This window comes from Muntiacus reevesi, chromosome 12, assembly GCF_963930625.1.
Source record: "Muntiacus reevesi chromosome 12, mMunRee1.1, whole genome shotgun sequence".
Lineage (NCBI taxonomy): Eukaryota > Metazoa > Chordata > Mammalia > Artiodactyla > Cervidae > Muntiacus > Muntiacus reevesi.
The window spans coordinates 62,129,807-62,145,880 of NC_089260.1; the positions used below are offsets into that span (position 1 = coordinate 62,129,807).

Sequence of the window (16,074 nt, forward strand, 5' to 3'; positions counted from 1 at the left end):
AAGAATTCACATGCTGCAACTAAAAAAAGATCCCACGTGCTGCAATTAAGAAGACCCAGTCCATGCCTGCATGCTCAGTTGCTTCAGTCATGTCCCACTCTTGACTCTTTGTGACCCTATGGACTGTATCCCGCCAGGCTCCTCTGTCCATACTATTCTCCAGGCAAGAATACTGAGGTGGGTTGCCACTTCCTCCTACAAGGGATCTTCCTGACTCAAGGATGGAACCCATGTCTCCTGCATCTCCTGCATTGGCAGGAGGATTCTTTACCGCTACGCCACCTGGGAAGCCCATTTGTTTCAACTCATCAGACATAATGACGTCTCTGCTATGTGTTGGACTGGCCTGCTGCTGAGTTATGCCCTAGGCGTTTTAAAACTTTGTGAGTTATATATCTGGCATGTGTGTAACAGAATATTATTTAAAACCATTGTTTAAAACTGAAATGTAGTCACAAAAATACTGAACTGGTCTATGGCTACTTGCCAGTAACAAAGATCATGAATTTGCTAAGCCAGTGTAACAAATTCTGGACGAAAGTGTTCACAATTTCTTCCCAATAGAATTGAAATTAAGATAGGCTGAATTTCTGCCTTTTAAAAGTGACTCTGGAGACATTTGTAAGGAGTAGAGCAGCTGTATGCAAGAATGTTTATCTTAGATTCTCTCGCAGCCTCTCCCACATCAGCACCAGCTGTTTAACATTCAGTTCCCTGAAGTCCTACAATGTAAGAATCTGGACCTTTGTGGGAACTGCTCGGTGGTCCAGTGGTTAGGACTCTGTGCCATTCACTGCTGAAGACCCAGCTTCAATCCCTGGTGGGGGAACTAAGATCCTGCAAGCTGCAGGGCAGTCCACAAAACAAAAGGAGAATTTGGACCTTTGAAGGACAGCCCAGTTGTTTCTCTTGCTCAAGATACAACAACTACCAGTTGGAGTGAAGGATCACTAGCCTTTTGCTCTACCACTCCACTCTGGGGACAGCTGACTCACACATTCCTTCATGACCTGGACCCCTTCCCCCTGGCCTCGGTTCAGGCTTGGCTATTGGGGGGCCCCCGGGACCTCACTGCTCTTGCACTTTTAAAAGTCGACCATGGCCCCCATCCCAAGTCGTTCCTTCTAGGTATCCCACCCGGGTGCCTGTAACCGCCTGCTCCAGGGCCACCCGGGCTCACATTTGGAGAAAGTGGGTCATCCAGCAATGACATTACAAACCCAACTGATTCATCCAGAGACTAACAGAGGGATACGGGGCGCGCGGTCACGGAGTCACTATCCGGGTACCACCCGGCTCCACCTGCCTGGTCCACTTGCGTGCAGGGGGCTGGGCAGCAGGCCAGTCCCGGCCCCGCCCCTCGGCCCCACTCCGGCGGGCGGAAGTGACGCACACCCGAAGCCATTTCCGGCCAGCCCGAAACTAGGAAGAAACTTGGAGCCGCCGAGGGGTCCAGCTGCTCCTCTCCGCTGCTCCTGTGCCCCGTGGCCCGGGCCGTGCCGAGCTGTCGGGAGCCCAGGCCATGGGGCAGCCTGGGCCGTCCGCAGTGTGAGTCGCGGGACCTCCCGCGAGCTCCCCGGACGGGCCGAGGGCTGGCAGGCGGGAGGCGTCGTGCCAGCGGCGATCCCGGCCGCTGCCGCCCGCCCAGGCTCCCGGCATCATGAACATAGACGTGGAGTTCCACATCCGGCACAACTACCCCTGGAGCAAGCTGCCGGCCAACGTGAGGCAGGTACGGAAGCTGGGGACCCGGTCCCGCCCTGCCGCCACCTGCTCGCGCGCTTCTGGGCTCACTCTCGGCCTTGCCCCCGCTAAAGGTCTGGATTTAACCGACTCCAAACCCCCGGATGGGGAGGGGGTGGCTCTGGGGCCACAAGGGCAGGATGGGGCTGTTGCGAAATGGGATGGCATGGTGTCCGCTGGATTCGCCTGGCGCCTTCGCACGCGGTCTCCGTTTCACCAGGCACTGGTCTAGACTAACCTTCGAAACAAATTTGAAACACAGCTCCTGATCTGGAGAACTTGGGGATGGTGGCAAAGGGACGAGAAACAAATGACTGCGTTACAGGCTGATAGCTGCTCACACGAACCAGCATCATAGTATAGGGGACTCAAAAACTGTCAATGGAGCATCGGGAGGATGTGTAGGAGAGGTATTTAAAATGGGTTTTAAAAGACAAATAAGAGATAGCTAGAAAAGAGGGGGGTTAAAGATTTTCCAACGAGAGAGAAAGTCATTTTAAAAAGCTTAGATGAGTGAAAGCGTGCTTTCACTGTCTGGAGGTGGGGCTTGGTTAGTGCTTGGGGGTGGGAGCTGTCAGGGCCGGATTTTGAAGAGCTTTCTTGCTTTCTTTTGTTGGACTTTAGCCTCCCAAAGAGAAGGGTTTATTAGAGATGTTACAACAAGAGAGTGACAAGGAGGTTTGGTCTTTTTTTTCCCCTCAGAAGTAGTTCTCAAATGCTTGAGTGTCATTTTTACTCAGTTTCCCAGATACCTGTTTAACACCTACTATGTACTATGCCTTGTTTTAGGTGCAGGTAATTTGCAGCAGTCAACACAAGGAAAGCCCTGTCTTCATGGAGCTTAACATTTTAGAAAAGAAAGACAGTAAACAAATGAGTAAATATGTGGTATGGCGAGTGGTGTTGAAGCTTATGAAGGAAGTGATGAATGCTGTATAGAAGGCACTGTTTTTTTCTGGTCATTGGTTGACCTTCAGGTTCCCACCATTTTACTTGGTTGGGAGTGAAATTTTGTTTTCCATTGGTTCTGAACACTGGCATATTTGGAGGGTTTGGGATGGTGGTGGTGATGGTATAAAGATTGTTACTTTGCCTCCTTTCTCAACTTGGGGTCTTAGTTCCAGGTAATGAGTAATTTAAGGTTCTGGCACTGTATCATGTGGCAGAGAAAATGCTTTCACTTCAAAAATACCAAAACCCAAGAAAGTGGGAAGATAAATTTAAGGAACTCTGAATTCTTGGGTGGCAGGGGCTGCCCTTGTGACGTTAATCTTGAGCAGGAAGAAGAAAGCCCTAAACCTGGAGGAATAAGTTTCTCTTGTTAAGCTTGAATGAGGACCTTGATGGACACTTTCTGTTTTTAGAGTTTTGTGTGGCATATGGCAAGACAACTGGAAGAACCAGTAATCCTTTGTTTCCATGTTTATTTTTCCTTTCACAACAATAAATGTAGCTTAATAGATACGAGATGGCTGATTCCATTATGTCCAACCGAAATAATCGATCTTAATTAGTGTTGGCAAAAGCCTTTCTAAACCTTAGTCATAACTATTAAAAATAATCTCCAAACTGTTATAATCTGGTACAAACATAACATTAAATTAAAACTTCTTTTGGTAACATCAATTAAAAGAATTGATGTTTTAGCTTAGGATAAGCTTCCACTTGTCGAAGGTGTTGCAAAACTGTATGAGTTACTTCGTGGACTTAGCCTTGCTCTGTTTTCGTAGGTCAGGCTCAACCTTGGTTTACTACATCAGCTTTCTCTCTGGTCTCTTGCCTTCAGAAAAAGACCCTCCTATCCATTCCCTATATTAAACTGGGGTAAGGTTCTAAAATGCAAACACAGCTCTTTTACCACTTGTCTCCATAGATTACTTGTTGCTTCTTCTTGAATCCAGATGTTAACTCCTCCAGAAGGTTTCCCTGACTTAAATCTAGAGTAGTTGACCCCCAGCACTGTATCTCTCTTCTCTAGGGTTGTAGTTGTCTTCCAGTAAATATTTTTGGAGTGAAGGAATGATAGCATCAGTTTGAGATTTTTTTTCTGGAGCTAAAACTCAGTTAGTTTAAAAGTGGGGAGTAGTCCTTGTGTGAAAAGAATTTGGGTTTTTTTTTTTGGTGTTAACAGATACTAAGTATTTTGATAGGAGTTTCCAGTAGGTTTTGAGGCATTTAATTTGGAAGTGATTCATTTCTGAAAGCTGGGGGAAGGTGATTCAGATTTTTTTTAATTTTTAAAATAATTTAAAAAATAAAATTTTTTTTTGTATAAATAAGGTGAAAGGTTTTTTTACTTGGTGTGAGCTATACTAGACTTCCAAGAATATATTAAAAAGTTGTGGATCACACCATTGTTTGAGGATTTGGAGGGGATTTTTGAGGATTTGAGGATTACTGGTAAAACTATAGGTTTACCCGTATTCATTGTTCAAAACAGTTCATAGTTGTTTTATTTGAAGGGAGATTTTATGATATGGTTCTGTGTGATCCAAGGAGGGTCAATTAAAAAAAAATACTATGTACTTCTTTGTGGGGGTGCACATTGGAATGGGATTTGTGGAGCAAAAACTTTAGAAAAAAATGCTTTATGCTAATCTGATGCACAGTGGATGTTTTACAGCCAGTTTCTGTGGCACTCCATCTGTTACAGTTCCTTTTATATGCAGCCCAGCTTCATTTATCAGATCTGGTTGGAGTTTCTGCAGGGTCAGCACTGTCTCAGAGTAAAATGACCTTTCTTTAGTTGCCTCCTATAGAGGCAACAGTGTTTTAAAATGTGAATGGTGGGAAATTTGGGGTAGGAGTGGAAGAGAAGGCAAAGAATCTTTGTGAACAAAGCAGTTAATATTTTATGTACCAGGATAGTGAAGAATAGAATCAGCTTTTAATGTAGCTTTTAGTTATTTGTGCATGCACACATATATTGATCAGAACCAGTCATTACTTAATGACTATGGCAAAGACTTAGATGTTTAATAGCTCTATTCTCTAATTAGCTTACAAATAACAGGGCCCTTATATTTTGTGTAAGTGGTTTGATTTACACTTTGTATCCTGGAGTTAACCAGGAACAGAATTTTAAAGGAAGAAAATGGTTGTAAGTTAGGATAAATTAAGGGACTTATTTTGAAACAGAAGAGCAAATCCTCAAGTTTGAGAGTTGCTAAGATTTTAGCAGATTGTCTGCTGAGTGAGTGAGTGAGTGAGTGTGTGTGTGTATTTGTGTTTTGTGTTCTTTGAAAAAGAGACTTTTATTTGGCAGTAGAGCTAGAGGAGATCCTTTAAAAGTTTTACAGAAAGCCTGGTATTTTGAATCCCCTAAATATCTTCAGTCCTGAGCTTGGCTTTGGGGCTGCATCAGAGATGGGAGAGCAGTTTCTCTGTGATAACTTTAATTTCTAACTACCTGTAATGTTAAAGTGGATGAAAATAATGTAAGCACATATATTTCAGCATTTTAGTTTTCTCACATTATGTCCCTTTTTTCTTAAAATGCTACCCACCAATAGTTCCAGTTATGTACCAGTTAAATGTGTTTCATCTGTCTTATGAAGATGGCCTTAAATGAAAGTATGTATGTGGACATTTACCTTGGCTTTTAAAAACCTACGAGTAAGATGTATAGTAACTGAATCCTCTGATCTTTCCTGTCATTAATCTCTTCAGTTCAGTAGCTCAGTCGTGTCTGACTCTTTGCGACCCCATGGATTGCACCACACCAGGCCTCCCTGTCCATCACCAGCTCCTGGAATTTACTCAAACTCTTGTCCATTGAGTCGGTGATGCCATTCAACCATCTCATCCTCTGTCGTTCTCTTCTCCTCCTGCCTTCAATCTTTCCCAGCACCAGGGTCTTTTTCCAATGAGTCAGTTCTTTGCATCAGGTGGCCAAAGTATTGGAGCTTCAGCTTCAGCATCAGTTCTTCCCGTGAATATTCCATTAATCTCTTAAGATGTTTTTTATAGTATGTTGGAAAGATCATGGCTAATAATTAGAAGGGGGATAGCAGTCACACATTAAATGAAGTTTATGTTCTCACATTGAATGTAATGATAACTCTAATCAGACCAGCTTACACTTTGCTTTCATGAAAAACCAATTTTGAACTTAAAACACTTAAGTTCACAGCTAGAAAGTATTTTGCTCGTTAAAAAATATATCGGAAATTTAGGCAACTTTTATTTTCTAGAATTGTCTAAATGTCTTATAATGAGACCATTAGATGACATTTTTAGGAAATAATCTTATTTAGAAGTACATTTGAAATATACATTCCTCAGAAATCTTAATTTTTAATAATCATAGCCTTCAGCTGTAAGTAGTTATCAGACAGGGATCTGTTCTTAGTGGCCATTCTTAAATTTAAAAAAATGTAGGTGCAAGAAACCATCCATCCTATTCACACAAATTGGAAACCGGCAAGAAGGAAATTTTTTATTAGTAAAATAGTTTTTTTTTAAGTGCAGTTATGCTCTCTGACTGCTCTTTATATATATATATATATATATACATACACACACATATATGAAATACTTTAGATAGAGTCAGTAAATCCTTTTAGAAAGGCAGGCTGAAGATAAACACATTGGTTTTTTTTTTGCTGTAATACCATTGCAGAAAAGTTTGTATGATAAAGTTTAAGAAAACCTTTACTCAGTTCTTGAACTTAGAGATTCTAGGATAAAATTGGGGGGCATGGTATTGAAGTTTTACGGAGCGAGAGTACTGTTGGTTTAGTTATTTAAAATCTATTTGAATTTTTTTTTTAGAGTCTTGGAAATTCACAGAGAGAATATGAGAAGCAGGTTGTCCTGTATAGTATCCGTAATCAGTTACGATATAGAAATAACTTAGGTAAGTAGAGAGATTTTTACATTGAGATAGAATTGACTGTTACTGAGTTATCATTTTCATAAATCTCTCCTATCTTTTCACCGTATTTCATAGTACTGAAATCGTTCATGTACAGCCTTTATGAAATTCTATAATGACCCATTACACCTAACAATAATTTGCATTAGCAAGTAGATTTTTCCTTCTAATTCCAATGAAAATTATTTTTTAGAGTCTTGTATATAGATTTATTTTACCTACAGAGTACTAATTTTGATTCAGATGTCCTCTTTTTTACTTTTTGTGGGAAAATATGCCAGAAAAAATTACATTACTTCTTGATTTTTGACTTTGAGTTTTTTGTTTTGTTTTCTATAAATTTTCCAAATAATGTAACTTTAATAAAGCCTCTTTCTATAATAATTGGAACAAATTTTAAACATAATTGGCTCCATGTTTTTTGAACTTCTCTTTTTTAATGTTTTGACTTTTATCTGTCAGATTATTCTGTTGCCCTGCTGATCTTCCCTCCTATTTGTTACTCTTATTTTAAACATAGTGTTTCAGAGAGAGGTTTTCTATGTGAAGTGTGTATTCTATGGAACTCAGAGGTCTTTACATTTAAAGCACAAAGACTAGCAAATAATTTTTTAAAATAGACTTGATTTCATAGAAAGCTGCCATTCAGATTGGCTATTTTGTAAAGTATCATATTAAGGGGTTGGATGGTTTATAGCTTATGGTTTGGGGGGGTGGGGAGACATAGCATGCTCGCTTTCTTTGCTTTTTGATTTGTTAAGAGTTACTTTTGTACTTATCTGTCCCATTATACATTTTACTTATATTCTCTGAAGTCTGTTTCTTGTGCTATAATTGTTTCTTTGTTCCAGCTTAGGTTTTTTTTTTCTCTTCCAGTTTACATATTTTTATTTTTAATTAATACTAGCTTGTAAAGAATTTAACATTGCATTTACAACACTAACTTGTAAAGAATTTAACATTGCATTTACTGTTAAGACGTCAAATAAAACTGGAGAATTTCCCTTTGTCTCCCAGTTAAGCATGTCAAGAAAGATGAACGCAAGTACTACGAAGAACTGTTGAAGTACAGTCGAGATCATCTCATGCTGTACCCTTATCATTTATCAGACATCATGGTAAAAGGCCTGAGGATAACACCATTCTCATATTATACTGGGATCATGGAGGTGAGTTTACAGGACCTATGAATCTAGGGGAGGGATGAGACTTCACGTCACGGACACTTTGTGGACGATGACCAGCTTTGTGGCACCCAGCCACAGTGGACATTGTTTCTGAACTGATGGTGTAAAAAGCACAGTTGTTTACAAGGTAGCTGTTGTGCTACAAGTTGTTGTCCTAGCAGTGTTTTCACAGTGGGGAAGTATCTGCTCTTATTCTGTGTTCTTGAAGATGTTGTTGACCCCTTGTGCTGCTGTAGGTTAATCAGTCATTTATGTTAGCGCAGTTTGTATAAAATTGATTGCTTTTAATACATGGTTAAGGTTGCAAATGTGGCTGACAGATTTGAACATTAAGCTTTGAAGCTTAATGTATTTAGCTATGTGCTAACTGTAGAAAGAATCATTGATGATATAGACTCAACATTATATAATGGCATGTGTCAGAAGAAGAGAAATGGAGTACTGGTCCTGACTGCTAATTTTTCTGTGATTATTTACTTTTAGATGTTAGCCTGTTTCCAAAGGCAGTGTTTAGGCTTGTGTTGAACAGCCTTAAGTACTAGTTTATGTACTGCTTTTAAGGGAGCTTTATGTAAACATGGGCAGTATTTATCTGGTAGTCACTGGTGATTTAATTCTGTTTGAGTGCTGCTGTTCTGGGCTCACTGGCCCCTTGAAGAGCAGAGGGCACATAGAACGGAAGGAGCTGGGTGCCTGCCGTGGAGATGAGGTTACCTGCCCTTAGGGTAAGGCTGCCTTCACAGGAGCTCCCTCTGCCTGTCTTCTTAGGCCCCCTTTTCAAGGCACTGCTTCCCCCGTGTCTCCTGTCTCTCTGTTTTGGAGGAAATACAAAGTAAAGGTTGAGGCCTGGCAGCGGGGTTTCTGTCAGTCCTTTTCCCTGGAACCAGGGCAGCATAAAGAAGGTGGCCGCTGAGCAGTACGTGGAGTGGTTGTTGCCGTCTCTCTGATTATTTTCCTGGTGTCCTCCCCAGGCTTGGGGGAGATAACAGAGCGAGATTTTGTCCCAGTTTCCAGCTTTCATTTGCATCCATATGCTTGCTATTCTCTGGTTTCTGTTCTTAAACCGCTGGGTATAACTTGTGGGTTGGAAATGGGTCTTATCCCCACAGTAAACAGCCGGTTTATTACTGGAGAAGCAGATGAGGGTTGGAAGAAGCCAGATACTGACTGTGTTGCTGGTTGCGACTTGGAGGAGCACAGACTACCGAGTGGTTAGGTCTTTGTTGGTAGTGCCGTGACCCACTGTCAGGCCTCCTCTCGGGATTCTCTCTCGTCCTGGGGTAGGAGTCGAGGATCAGGTATGAAGTGGTGAGAACCTGCAACCCTGAGCTCGAAGGGAGGTATTCCTTGCATAGCCTCAGCAGGGCAGAGGCTGCAGGGCAACTCTCTGGGCTTCATAGCACTGTGAGGAACCCAGACCTGAAAGCCTGACCTTCAGTTATTAGACAGGAGACCACGTGGTATGTGCCGCTGTGTGATGTGTGTGCACTGGGTTGCCAAACTCCGATCTCAGTGTTTTGTGTAAGGACGTTTTGCATTTAACATTTACTTTTTTTTTCTTTATAAAAGGACATTATGAACAGTGAGAAAAGTTATGATTCTTTGCCCAACTTCACTGCTGCTGACTGTAAGTATTACTCTGAGCCAGGTAATGTTTGGTGTCTTTGCGCATGTGTGCTCTTGTCTGTGTTGTAATGTGTGGATTTTAACATGAAAGATGAGAACATAAGCAAGATTATTGATAATTTTATCAGGTGTTACAAGTCAAGTATGAGATTTAGTTTTAAATGTCTAAAATGTCTAAGAGAGGGATATTTTGGAGTGGCAGAATCTGACAAATAGGACTAGTCTCTTTCTAGACAGTGAAGTTCCTTTTCATACTTGGGCTGTGGTATATACTAAATGAAGAAGAAAATTCACTCACAGTCTTTTTGCAGCACAATACATGGTTTTTACTCAAAATTCGCTGCTTTTTTTTTTATTATACTTATTTTAATGAAGTGTGTCTATTTGAAATGTGACAGTTCTGTTGTGTTAAGAAGAAACTTTTGCTGAGAAGTACACTTTGACTTCCTGGAATTGGGAGGACTTCTGCTTTTAAAAAATTTTCACATTTAGCATTGTCAAAAGTGTCAGCATGAATTTCTCTCTCCCAATTGGTTTTCTTTTGTATTTCGTTTGAAGACTTCATTTTAATTTGATCCTAATTGTCAGTAATAATCAAAAGAGGAACAAAAGTCAAAGGTTTTTTCCTTAGTAGACTTGTCTGTGTACTGACTTTTCAAGACGTATTAAATGATTTTAGAAGAAAAACTCTTTCTTTTAGGTCTGAGGCTTCTTGGCATAGGAAGAAACCAATACATTGATCTGATGAATCAGTGCAGATCATCAAAAGTAAGCTAGTTGTTTCTCTTTCTCATTTCTTGTCCTTCTTATCACACAGTCTTATTATAAGTAGTAGAAATAATGAATTGTGATTTCTTGGATCAAATAAAATATGCTTAATACAGAAACAATACAAAAACAGTTCATCAGTATCTCTAGGTTATAGCTTAAGTGCTTATTGAATTTAAAATGTTTAAGGCATAGGATGCTTCATTTATTTTTAAAAATCTGCTCCATTGATTTTCTAACCTAAGTCATTCCACTCCCATGGTTCAGTTTATGAGTGAAATTGATACACATTTTCACCTGGGTTTCTTTTGAATATCTGGATTTAGATTCAGATTTAATGATAGTGTTTTGAAGTAATTTATTTTGAAATAATTTTAGAATGATTTTCTCCATTCAGTATATCTAAAATACCTTAGATTTTAAAATGTGAGAATTTTAAAAGATATTTAGCCTATTAGAAATGATCTTGTTATAGCATGATTAATAAAAAAGAAAATAGTAATTTTAGATTGATTGCAAATTCTCAGATATTTGAACCATTGCAGAAATTTTTCAGAAGGAAAACAGCACGTGATCTTTTACCAGTAAAGCCAGTGGAAATTGCCATAGAGGCCTGGTGGGTGGTGCAGGCTGCATATATCACAGAAGATGACATAAAGGTAGGTATCTTTAGAAATTAAGCATTTTTATTTAAAAAAATTATATTTAACTATAGTTGCAGAACTTTTTAAAAAACGTGACACTATTTGGTGTTCCTGAAGGAAATTAAACTTAAATTCAAAATCGTAAATGATCTCAGTAGGCGAGAATATTGGTAAGTTTCGAAAATAACTTTTTGTTAATGAGAGAGACTTGATGTGGTTCATGTCCGGTTATCTGGGGATTTAATTAGATGGATGTTTCATGTACAATTGACGTGATGCCGCAACTACCAGCAGTAACATTGATAACACTTTTTGAGTGCTTAGTGTGTGCTCACGGTGTCAGACACTGTTCCAAGTGCTTTTTATATTGTCTCATTTGATTCTCATAACAACTCCAGTGGTGTGGGGTTGTTTGTAGTCTATTTCACATGTGAGGAAAATGAACAGAGAAGTGAAATAATGACTCCAATCACAGTGGAGTCAAGTCCAGGGTTTTATTTCGGACAGTTTGCTGTGCTCCTAAATCACTGTGTTGAAATATTGTACTCAAGTGTTAGGTGCTTGATAGAGCACTAAGGTCAAGATCAAGGGAAATGCTATTTCCAGTCGTCAAACCACATTTGTTACAAGCTATATACATTTAAGAAGAGATGTTGATTTAGAGGAAGGAGGTGGAGCAGTAGACGAGGTGCCTAGAGACCAGTCATATCCCTGTGGCTGAAGGAATTAAGTGAGCATGTGGACTTCTTTTTAATTTGCGTTTTATTTTACTTCCAAGGACAGAATAAATCCACTGAGTGCAAGGCTTAGAAATTCTGCTTCAGGGCATTTACTTCCAAGCAAAGATACCAGACTCTTTCATAAGATAGTGATTTTGTCACTGATAATGATCCTGTGCCATGTGAAGTAATTTTTGATTTGAGAGATTCAGAATCAGTATGTTGATCAGATTCCAATTCAAAAAGGGTGAATAAATATTAGTATTTATTAGTGAACATGTTACTTATCAGCAAGTATCGGCACTTAAAATTATTTAGTTTTGTGAGTTCCATTGATAGCATACTTTGGCACCTTAACTGATGGTTATGTGCATAGCCTTATCTGTTTGAATTCTAGAGTAAAGAATGAATACAACAGGTAGTTCATTTAATTAATGACATATAATCATTGGTTTAAACGTAAATAGATTTGAGGAGACTTATCAATTAGTTAATTTGGACAGAACTTAATTGAAAATATTTTGCTTTTCCTAGATATGCACTTTGCCTGAGAAATGCGCTATTGATAAGATCATTGATGCAGGCCCTCAACTCTCTGGATCACTAGATTACAATGTAGTCCATAGTAAGTGGTTAGTAGAAATGGTCTTCTGTCAACATAAAAACTTATTTTAAGCCATCAACAATTAATAGCAATTATTTATCAATTAGGTAAGAATAGTAATATTTCCTAAGGTGTGGTATTGTTTGAAATGTGACCTTTGTTCGTTGTTTTCCAGTGTGGCTGTAATTAGTCACATAGATTAGAAATTTATGTGAATGAATCATAAGAAAAATTTTACAGTTCTGAGCATTTGAGGGAAACCAAGATTTTGAAAACTTTGATAATATTTTTTTTCTTTTGTCTTTTTCACATACCATTAAGTTGTAAGAATCTTTATGGAAAATCAAGAATAAAGTTTTTATTTTATTTTTTTAACTACTAATGTTTGCTGTTTCATCTAAAACAAGATACTTTTGCTTCTATAGGTTTATATAACAAAGGATTTGTTTATCTGGATGTACCAATATCTGATGACAGTTGTATAGCAGGTGAGTATGTGGTAGTATTTTTCAATGTTTTTTGAATGGCTGCTAGGTGCTGGCACTGTGTGTCACCCTAATAAGTTAGACACGCATCATCTTGGGACCTTTGTGTTAGAATTTTTCAAAGAAAACCGTTTCTTCCTCATTATGTTACAGCACATTGTGGTGATTTTACTTAAATTCCAAATTCCTCCTTTTTATTTTTATCTTATGATGGTGTAAACACTGTATTAAAATAGAAATGCAAGGTAAATTTCTTACAATCCTAAATTAAATCAGTGTCTTTATAAATTTTATGTCACCTTTTAAACTTTGTTCACTGCGTAAGTTTCTACATGTATTCAGTAATATCATAGAATTGTATGTTGTTCATTTTTACCAGACATATCTGTGTCTTTTTTTTTTTTTTTTCATGTAATGACCATCGTTTTTGGGTTATCTCTTCCTCCTTTCTTCATTCCCTCCCCAAGTTAAATCAATACTAAGACCATTGTATGTTTCAATTTGGGGCTTCCCAAGTGGCTCAGTGGTAAAAAATCCTCCTGCCAGTGCAAGAGACACAGGTTTGATTGGAGAAGGAAATGGTAACCTGCTCCAGTATTCTTGCCTGGGAAATCCCATGGACAGAGGCGCCTGGCGGGCTACAGTCTATGGGGTTGCAAAAGAGACACCATTTGGCAACTAAACAACAAACGAACAAGAACAACAGGCTTTCAGTTTACTAAACCACTCCTCTGTTGCTGGTTATTTAGATCATTTCCTTATTTATTTATTTTGGTGACGTGGTTAACATCTTTGAACACAGTAGAGCTTTTTTTCTATAGGTTAGATTTCTTACCAATTTGTAGAAGCACTTGTTACATTAAGGTTATGTGTTATAAGTGCATTTTCCATCATATCTTTTAGCTATTCTTATTTGTGATATCATCTGCATTCTAAGATATTTGTGTAATCAAATATATAGAGTGTCAAAAAATTCCAGGGACCTTACTGTTAACAACTGAGTGATCGGGCTTATTACAAAAATACTCCCTCATATCCTGACCTTTATGGTTTGTTTGTGTTTATGTGTGTTTATGCCCAGGCCTTCCTTGTCCTGTGTTTTTCTAAAAAATAATTTTCTTTGCTATTTCCAGGTATTTTTCTTTATTTTATTAATGTCTTCTTGAGTAGACAGTACTTAGGATTATAAAATACTAGACTTACAAAAGAGTATAAAAACATCAGCTTCCGATGCCTGCCCTGAGTTACTCCGTTTCTCTCTCGGCCACTACTGCTAAGCTGCCTATGTATTCTCTCACAAACGTATTATGCACAAATATATATATATATATATATACTTTATTGTGTGATTTTATTACATAGATGGTGTATCCAACGCATGCTGTGCTTTTTTTAACTTAATATATACTGAAGACTATTTTGTATCTCTTTATGTAGAGATAAAGAATTTCTAATTCTTTTTGCCCAAATGTAAATTGCGTATTTCTAACCTCTTAGTTCCTTGGTTTCTTCATCTCTAAGATAAGGTATAGTTTTTAACAACTCTTGATATTAAGAGGATTAAGTGAAATTGTATATATGAAGCAGCTAGTAGTATAGCCTGGCATTTAGTAACTATTCAGTAAATTTTGACACTTCTTATTCACATAGTTGATAATGTAGGAAAAGAAATAATTATATTAAAAAATGGAATTGCTGAAATATTTCTAAAAAGAAGCCTTTGATCTGTAACAGTTCTTCGGTGATTAGAAGCATGGGCAGCACCAAATCAGAAATGCCGTGAGACAGAGCGGTAACTCGGGTAGCCTACCCTGCCTGATGTGTACATCGTGGCTCTTCACAGTGTCTTCATCTGCTCACTTGAGTTTTGTCTTACAGCTCTCTGTTGGGAATACTTTTAGGTTTTGGGTGCAGTGAGGTAGTATTAGGGTCAGAGGACACAGGGACACCAAATCCTCCTGTGATCTAGGCACACGTCTTCTTTCCAGAATGCTTTTACGGGAAGTGTGCCCACAGGGGAGACTGGCCACGGCAAGCATGGTGCCTCTTCATCATGGTCGGGAAGAGCAGCCTAGTAGATTGGAGCAGGGCATCTGGACCAAAGAGATGGAGAGAAGTGAGCCTAAACTGCCAGGGGGGCAGTAGCGACTGGGCAGCCTCTTGTGCTGACACAGGTTTTGGCCCTCTTCCCATTAAGGAGGATACAGAATAGAAAGTCCCGATGAGCAAACTGCATCAGTGATAAACGTGGCGGTCACACATAACGGGTTTCCCCTTTCGTCAGGATGGAGCAGGGAAGATGGGAGAAGGGCAGCGAGCTGATACTTTCTGCCCCCTGGTTTTGTATAGCACGGCAGCTCGCAGCCCTTGTCTCTCTGCTTCAGACCAGGCATCCTGCTGCCTAAGACCGATCAAAAACATACCCTTGGCAGGCTTCCCCATTCTGAAGAAACCTCAGTCCCCCTGCCTTTCTACTGAGTTCACGCCTGTAAGCACTTCTCTGCCTCAGTAATGCTGAGCGGTCCCTGGGGGTGAAATTACTTGTGTGGATTTATGCTCTGCTATCAGAGTCCACTATGTGTAGACAGCATTTTGTATATGACCTTTACTTTGGGAGTTTTAGAAAAACTTGCAGTGGAGTTGATAAAATGAATCAAAAGCTAAATTCATTTCCTAAGTTGGAGGTCTCTTTTTGAATAGATATTTGAATAAAACTTTCTTCTTTTATAAAATTAAATCACTGAGAAACATCTGTTTTTGTTTATTTTAGTTCCTCCTCTTGAAGGTTTTGTAATGAATCGAGTGCAAGGTGATTATTTTGAAACTCTGCTCTATAAGATATTTGTGTCAATAGATGAGCATACTAATGTTGCAGAGGTAAGTGTGACAGCATCTTATGAAAGAATTTAGCCTCAAGATTATAAAATACGTTTGTGTAAAGTAGATAAAATTAGTTAATGATATAACTAAAATATTTTTAAAATCCGTACATGGTTATTAGATCTTAGATTATTATATACTTAAGTCACTATTCTTAAGTTACTTCCTGCATATGTATATAGTTATAATTTGGTTGAATAACTTTATATGACTTTATAGTAAAAGCATTGTAAATGACTGATCTAGAATTTTTTCATTTTAAATGAAAGAAAATTAAAGCTAAGTAATTCTAATTAAAATTCTAATTAAAGTAGCTCAAGTAATTATACTTCACACTAAGTTGTTAGGGTCAGGGTCACTGCCTGGATTTGTACTACTCTAAGTGTCTTAAAGATATGGAAAGAAGAAAATTCTGCTTACCAAATTTATTTAGTATTTCCATTATTAATAATTTAAATTTTGCTGGTGATGGATCAGTTATCTATAACTGTTTATTATGATATACTGATAATTCTTAGGATGTAAAATAATTTTTAATTTTC

At 38.6% G+C, this 16,074-nt stretch overlaps 1 protein-coding gene across 3 annotated transcripts in view; it reads left to right on the forward strand.

Moving 5' to 3' along the window:
- The first annotated feature begins 1,417 nt into the window (after positions 1 to 1,417).
- The window catches only part of FAM91A1 (family with sequence similarity 91 member A1), a 40,211-nt gene continuing 25,554 nt past the window's right edge, over positions 1,418 to 16,074 (forward strand). For 2 of the 3 annotated variants that reach the window (XM_065902536.1, XM_065902537.1), the window contains exons 1-9: positions 1,418 to 1,732; positions 6,517 to 6,601; positions 7,637 to 7,788; positions 9,376 to 9,433; positions 10,133 to 10,200; positions 10,728 to 10,859; positions 12,098 to 12,188; positions 12,593 to 12,655; positions 15,423 to 15,529. In XM_065902536.1, coding sequence (XP_065758608.1) covers positions 1,661 to 1,732; positions 6,517 to 6,601; positions 7,637 to 7,788; positions 9,376 to 9,433; positions 10,133 to 10,200; positions 10,728 to 10,859; positions 12,098 to 12,188; positions 12,593 to 12,655; positions 15,423 to 15,529 — 828 coding nt within the window. In that variant the 5' untranslated portion in view covers positions 1,418 to 1,660. The remainder of the gene's footprint in view (positions 1,733 to 6,516; positions 6,602 to 7,636; positions 7,789 to 9,375; positions 9,434 to 10,132; positions 10,201 to 10,727; positions 10,860 to 12,097; positions 12,189 to 12,592; positions 12,656 to 15,422; positions 15,530 to 16,074) is intronic. The other variant, XM_065902538.1, reaches the window with a different exon arrangement.